At 32.6% G+C, this 8,193-nt stretch overlaps 1 protein-coding gene across 1 annotated transcript in view; it reads right to left on the bottom strand.

The window, feature by feature from the left end:
• The window catches only part of LOC122814987 (protein mono-ADP-ribosyltransferase PARP12-like), a 1,242,293-nt gene that overhangs the window by 392,181 nt on the left and 841,919 nt on the right, over positions 1–8,193 (bottom strand). Inside the window, exon 10 of the mRNA XM_044087242.1 lies at positions 2,239–2,308. Coding sequence (XP_043943177.1) covers positions 2,239–2,308 — 70 coding nt within the window. The remainder of the gene's footprint in view (positions 1–2,238; positions 2,309–8,193) is intronic.

Below are 8,193 nucleotides of genomic sequence, written 5' to 3'. Positions count from 1 at the left end.
GTTTAGCCCCAAATCTTGCCTTCAGTCTACACAAGGAAATAATAGAATAGTTCTAAGTCAGCATTAGGGATGCTACAAATTATTTAACACACACACACACGAAAAAGCAATAAAAACAACAGTATGAATTTACTAACTCCAATAATGACCACAATATTTCCTGTCATTCCTAGCAATTCATCCACCAGTAATATGCATTTAATTAAGACAAAGCTTAATGAGATTTTTGTCACTTTCTTTTTTCTGCTGGACTGCAGGCAGCATTACTGTGCTATCCACAAGAAGATATAACATGACTACTTACTATAGATATAATCACCCTACTTTTAAATACCCTCACATTTGAATGAATGCACCTCAAACTCTTCCCATCTCTTGCACAAAGACTGAAAATAGTAGCCTATCACATCCCTTCAGATTAACTAATGTACTTGTCCTTTCTCTGAGGTGTCCTATGTTCATTTTAGCTTTAGGAGAAATGGCATTTTCTAAGGCTGCACCAGCCAGCTGACATTCCCTGCCTGTTAACAAATGTCATTGTTTCAGAGACAACAGCTAACATGAATCACAATGCAGCACTGCAGATCTTCTAAATTCAGTAACTGTTTTTGGGTTCAAAGGTTCAAATGTAGTTGCTAGGCATGGCGTCCAACTGCTCCAGAGAACTGTCTGGTTATGTGATTTGATCAGAGTCACAGTATGCAATTAGACACTGAGAGAAATGCACCCCGGACTACAGGAAGCAGCTCGTTATAACCTTAATTCTCTGTACTGACAGCTAGTACTATGTACAGATGTGCATATTCTTTTATTCTTATGTTTACAGCCAATATCAGTTATCTATAACAGACGATATGTATGATGTAACCGCTTGCATTGCCCCACACATCTCAACAAAGCTTACTGTATATATTTATAACTTTGTGTGCCTTCTGGGTGGGGTCATGTCTGAAGAGAGTCTATGGACCAATCCACTTATCTTGTAGACAAATAATTAAAAACAAACTCCTCAACATGACGGAAGTCAGATCCCTTGGGAATAAAATATTACTTAGATAAAAACAGAGTAAACAATGTATGTTCTTGCTCACTATGGCCGTGTCTTTGAAGCTATGAAATGCTGTATTTCACTGTACAATACTGCTTTTTATACTGCCATACTAAATACTTAAAGGAGTGCAGAACACTGGCTATTCAGCTTGTATTTTAGTGGTGGAACAATTATTAAACCAAAAATCCAGAAATTTGTGAAAACATTGACCCAGGTCAGTTGTTCTGGAGGAGTTAAAGGCCTTCAACATCTGCCATATCCCAACTATTACTTTCTAAAAACTTAAAGACCGACCATCCCTTAAGGTTATACCAGTTTGTCAGCAAAATGGCTTCTGAATGCCCACAACTTTTTACGCCTTTATGGGCACATTTCAGGCTATGTAGCTGAAACACTGGTTATGTCCTTAAGGGGTCATCTGCATATATCCCATGGGCCTCCACTACAATAATTTTAAAGTATTGTACAGTGAAGAATCTACCTTGATTATGTCTTTCAGCTTTTACTGAATGGTTTGTGTGTGTGAACGTTTTAATCTTTTTTTTTTTAAATAATGCTTTTTAAGGAAATGAGTCATCATGAACACACGTATACAGGCATTTATAGGTAGGTGTGTGTGTGGGTAAGTTTCACATGATCCATCATGTAATTAAACTAATAAACCATACTATGCTGTGTTAATGTCCCTTTTCTCTAGTTCACTCAACCCTGTGATAACATTCCTTTTCAGAAGCTTATTTAGTTATGCCACAATGAGCTAAACATTTACCTGCATAATTATACAGTTGCTAAGACTTTGTGCCACTGCAAACTGCTGACCCTGTACTTTCTTCTTATGACTTCCAAATTCACCGATACAAATGAGTTACACATCTAATACTTTGATTTCCAGTTTTGTAATTCATTATTTCATTCACTTGCTTTAAATTAATTACTTTCCTCAGAAACTAACCTCCTAATGTTGTTAGGAAGATACAATCCATACTTTCTTATACAACTACCTCTCAGAGGTTCTTGGGCAAGTACTAGGCTAGCTGCCCTTGTGGGCCATTTAAGCCTAGCCAATATCCCTTTCAAAGGTGAGAATGAAGGTATGCACTTTGTGTCTGTGAAGTAAACATCTTAACCATTATGCCAACTCCCAACTCCCTTCTCTATTCAAATGTTTTCACAAAGAAAACAAGTACCTTGTATCCAACTTCTGGCAGTGCCGATTTGTCCCAGTTGGAAGGCACATTCTTCATCTGAGTGGATCCTCTGCAAAATAAGTAAATAAATAAATCAGTAACTACATACTACACTGGAAGGGGGGGGGGGTGTTGCATGTCTTGTGTATTCAAATGAGACACTGAGGCTGGGTATGCATTCAAGTCGTTTATTATACATACACACATCAGGAGCTGTAACTTGTACATATAATTTACACCTCATATGCTTACTGATTGACTTGTTACTTCTAACACACTCACATGTGCATCTCCACACTGACTGATTAGAGAAAATGGCACTGATCTCACATGTGCTCAGTAGCTTATATGCACGTGCTGTCTAGCTACAGTGGCTGACTAGGTTCAATACACACACTGATCTACAGGGGGCATATATTTTTACCTTGCTATACAGTGCTGCAGTGAACTTACAGTTTAAATATTCAGTCGATAATAATAATAACAGAAATAGCTGTGCTAGTAGTCGTAGAAAATTTAATAATAATAACAATAATAATCAGTTGATTCAACTAAAATGTTTCCAATAATTTTGTCAAAAACTGGGAATGATCATTTGATTTTTCAGAGGAATAATGAGTCAAAATGATACTTGTTTAGTTTTCATTTTTTTTTTAATTCTTAATGAGGTAAGCAGACTGGTCATTCTCACACTTTTCATTCATTACCAAAGTCACAATGTCAGGCAAGTGTGTGTGCACATACTATTAGAGAGAGAGAATGTTGTTCATCAATCCACAAAAACCATAGAAACATACTTCATTACAGTTATTTAAATGAACACACATTACTGAAAAGCCAAATTATATCAAGCCAGACTATTAAAACCAGTCTCTCCATTTATTTATTTTTTCATTCTCCTTAAGTGAACAGTCTCTCAATGTTTCTCAACTTGTTTGAAGAACTGTGCTAAAATAGTTTCATAGGTATGTACTAGGCTAGCTGCACTGCCACCAGCCATTTTATGTCTAGACTTGAATTAATCTATTACATTTTGTGTTAGATTAGCCTTACCCATCCAACAGTCAATAATTATATACTGCCCCTAGTAAAAATAAGTGGTGTCATACCACAGATAACTTGAAGGTTCCATGCATGGAACAAATATATTTAGGAGCTGCCTGTGTCCAGTACTAATACAGAGGCAGCCATGGGCTAAATATGTCCATCTCTTTCTACTACATATATGCTAAGCAACATGACTCTACACTGGCAAAAATAAATACTAAATTAACACCTCAGAAACCAAAGCCACAAATTTTGTGAAGAATACAAATAAAAATTAAGAACCATGCACCATAACATGCAAGGAACTTTTTTACTGGTAAGTGCTTTAGAAAACTATTAATAGGACTTCGTCAGACTAAAAACTACATACCATATATCCTGTGTTTAAATAAATCAACAGTGACATCACACATACATATTTACACACAGATGGTTTGTTCTACTGCGCAGACTGTCAACAACTGATTTGTCTGTCACACTCAGTTGCATGAAAAGCATGTGACCATGTACTGTGATGCAAGTTTGGTTGAACATAGCACAGCTCTACAGATTCCTAACCAGTTGTAGTTTTGAGACTGTACAGTCAGTATAAGTAATGGGGTGTGGAGCACTGAAGCCCCCAACATAAATGCACATGTATCTTTCATTCTTTCTTTTTTTTTTTTTTTTTTTTTTTGTAGAGTGAGGGAGGTTTTTGCCAGGTTTTTGTGATACAGAGTTTGAAGATTAATGTAATCAAACAAGACTGATACCTTATACAGATACATTACACACACAAGCACGCACTTGATTGAAAGGAGATGTTTACACATAAGATAATTCCGCATCATACAACATATTACATCAAGAGGTAATCAAAACAGTAGCATCAATTAGGTAAAACTGAAAAAAAAATAGTGCAGCACAAGATATTATAGACCTAGAAGACCAATGTCAAGATACATTCTGATGTAAATTAAATAGTGAAATAATTTCAAAAAGTTAGCACAAATATGGCCACAACATGCTCTAATGTCTGCAGGCAAAACTTGTTAACTTGTAGAAAAAGGCACACAGGCTACGTAATATACTTATGGAGATGTCAACCAAAGCTTCCTAGGTACTTATCTACACCTTTGTTACAACAGAAGAACATCAGAAAGGAACCAGCTTAGGCCTAACCTAGGTGCCTGTATCTTGCATAATCAACACAAAAAACTAAAGAAACCTACATTCTGCTGTGTCCTGCTTTGTTAAATATTAAAGTGTCAAAGTAAGGTCATTGGCTCCTGTTGTCAATGTTTCAATAATGCACTGGCTAGGCTTGCTGGACTCCGAGAAGAGAAAGAATGTGAGATGTAAGTATTTTTACCATTGTGCAACCGTGGAGTTAGTATACCTTAGTTATGTGGAACTGGAGGCTTGAACGGAAAAGTAAGTTTTTGTACTTTTCTTTTCCCCCCATTACCAGTTTTGATCTTGTGATCTTCCAAGATTTTAGACCTTTTCATTTTATGTAACCGAGTATCAATTAAACACAATTTCTCACAGCTGATCCCTAAAAAAATAGCATTCTAGGAAGGAAACTAAATAGAGTTTATTAGTTACAATTCTGTCAGAAAACAAAATCCTAGGGGTTGTGGCAAGATGGATAACTGAGAGCAGCAACTGGTGAAAGATCTGTGACTGAAAACTTTTCTTGGACAGAAAATATAATCAAAAAATTTAAATTTAGAGATACTTGTTAATTTTATTCATTAATAGTCAGATAAAAGATTTACACCATCAAGTTTTTCAAAAGCTGTAATTTTTTCTGTCAGAATTTCAACTGCTTGGTTAATAGAGAAGAGACTTCAAAATGAGTCTCTCAAGAAATGGTAATCAGGATTCCTGTGTTAAAAAATACTTCCAGTCAATACTATCTAACATGCAGGACATATTACTTAAAATAGACAAATTGGATACCAAATTATAAAGTTTCAAGCAAGTGACCAGAAAGAAGATGGATCATTTAGAAATTCTTATGAAACAAAAAACTACACAAATCAGCAGTATGGAAGAAACTTTAAATGTTCATGAAGGAAGAATAACTGAAGGTGAGTATTAAAACAAATTTCTTTTAAAACAAAATAACTGGCTCATAAAAATTAAAACAGACTGAGACAAAACAACATTAGAATTTTTGATACACCTGAAAAGTATTAGGAGGATGATATAATAAACTTAACTACCTGGCTACATAAAACATTAAATCTACCTGAACCTTTATCTTTTATGATTGACAGGGCACACAGATCCTCAACAGCACCTTTTAAGAAGGAAAACTCTCTACCACATTCAATTACAGTTAAGGTCATGTCTGGCTTAGAAAAAGATCAAATATTAAAAACAGCATGGTCTGGCTCACCTATTAAAACAGATGAAACATGTAGCCAGATTTGACAATGATTATTCCAGTAAAGTAATGAGCAAAAGAAAATCCAGTTTAAAACTGATCAACTTAAAAAGGACAGTATTAAATCCACTTTGGTGTTTCCTGCAAAAATCAAATTATTTCCTTCTGAAGAAATCAAAATATTTAACACCCTGGAGGAGTCATCCACTTTTGTTAACAAAAATAAAATCCTTAATAATACTGAAGAAATTGAGGGGAACAGTATATCCCTGGAGACATTCTTTGATTTCAGGACTTTTATTTTCTGAAAGAATAGATTTGACCTTTAAGTAAAAGTTCTGTGCTTGACTTTAAGCTTCAAAACATATGTAAGTACACCTTTATATTTTAAGCTAAAACATTTTTCATAAGGACTATAATGATTAGTTTTACTGTTTTACTATACTTACAGTGAAAGATTTAATATATTTCATTTAATATATTTCATTTAACTAAATTTATAAATGTTTATATATGTTAAACCAATGCTTTCTGTAAGAGAATGTCATTAAATTATAAGCAATAGAATTTGTAACTTTAAGGCTATATAAGTTAAGAATTTTGTTTTATTTCTTTAACTTTGTTTAGTTGGGTTAAGTGTATGTGAAATCTAAGTAATATAATAATTAGTTGCTGTAATAAGTGTTAAAGTGCTGGTGATTTTGTTTTCTTTGTTCCTGTGCAACACATTCCTTTCACAGGTCATTTATGAAACAACCAACACTATGAGAAAACCTGAGAACAAAGGAATGTTCCCTGTCTTCAGAATGCTAGATTCTTCCTGCCTTGAGCTGTCCTGAAGAAAATCTAGGTCAAAGTTCTTCACTGATATCTGTGAAAGAAGAAAACTTTCTTATTTTATCTCAAGTATATATGTAAGAAATCTACTCAAAATAACTTTTTTCTTTGCTTAGAAGTGAAGAATCTGAAAGGCAAACTATTGTAATGTTTTATACTGATAACATTAATTGAAACAAGTAAAATTATATGTTTTTACTGATTAGTACAGCTTAAAAGAACTAACAGGAATTTATAAGAAATGTACACAGGAAGTTAGCATCTGCTGTGTGCTATGAGTTGTCATTTTTACATGTTGTAGTCAAATTCTGATGTCAGTATGTAAAACTTAGATTAAAATAGTAGTTTACAATGGCTAAAAACACACACTGAAATTAAACAAGCAGGAATTATTTTACAAATAGTCAAGATTGTTTGTAATACTAGTATTAATAAGAGTAAACATCCTATGAATAATATGCATATGCACAAGGATTGCAATACCCAAGACCAATAAAAGAGCAGTATCAGTAAGTTAAGAAATATGTACACAAAGAACTAATGATTAAATAGCTCTTTGATGGGAGATTTTGGAAATATAAGACATACAGAAAAAGGTAGAATACTAGTGGCAAAATAAGACAGAAAAAGAAACGTGTTTAAATAAACTGATTTTAAGAAAGATGTCTATTACATATATGTGCATATGGCAGAAATGTGAATGTACAAGATCTCATACAATTTACATCAAAAATCACATAAAAATATTTGAAAATAATCTGAAAGCTGAAATTTGAAGCTTGGTTATGTGAACTTTGAAGTGTTTTGCATGTTATTAGATTCACTAAGACTACCTGAAATAATTCATTTCTCAAGTCAAAGCTGAAATTTGATTGTTTAATTGCTGAATCAGTGCATCCATTTTGCTAGAAAGTAATGTTGATGTTTCAATATGTTTGAATCTGGGAAGGAAGAATGTGAATTGAATTTAACACATTGTAACTTCTGAATATAATATAGACTGCAAATATTTTTGACTCCATAGAAACAGCAAGACATTCTCTTCAACCTTAGAAATGTAAATATTTTATGAAGCAGTTTAAAAAGCTAAAGGATTTTGAAAAAAAAATGAATATTTGTTGTGTTAAAAGTGTTCCACAAATGTGAGATATAGACACATGTACTTTAAAAATGATCCAGAGGTTTTGTCAGAGCTATAAAATGTGTCTTTTGACATAATATATATATATATATATATATATATATATATATATATATATATATATATATATATATATATATATATATATATATATATATATATATGTATGTATGTATGTATATATATATATATATATATATATATATATATATATATATATATATATATAGTTTACTATGATACGATTTCCTGACACCTGTACGTTTACAGATGTCTTTCTATTCAGGTCCCTCTCTGTTACATTTATTTAGAGATCAAGTTATAATAATGTTGAATGAATGAATAATTAAGGAATATTTAATGGGTAATTTATACTACTATTACATAAACAGGTATATAATATACTATTTGTTGGATTGTTTAATATTTGTGATTAATACAAGAGGATTTTTAAACTTTTATGTAGTAATGGGGGATCAGTTTTAAATGGCAAAATATGTAACTAAATTAACAATATATTATTATTTTGACCTATATATAATATTATACTAATTAT

The sequence above is a fragment of the Protopterus annectens genome, chromosome 11.part0 (genome assembly GCF_019279795.1).
Source record: "Protopterus annectens isolate FY-2018-M chromosome 11.part0, PAN1.0, whole genome shotgun sequence".
Classification (NCBI taxonomy): Eukaryota; Metazoa; Chordata; order Ceratodontiformes; family Protopteridae; genus Protopterus; species Protopterus annectens.
Note: the sequence above shows the minus strand (reverse complement) of the source record. Positions and strands in the feature narration are given on the sequence as shown.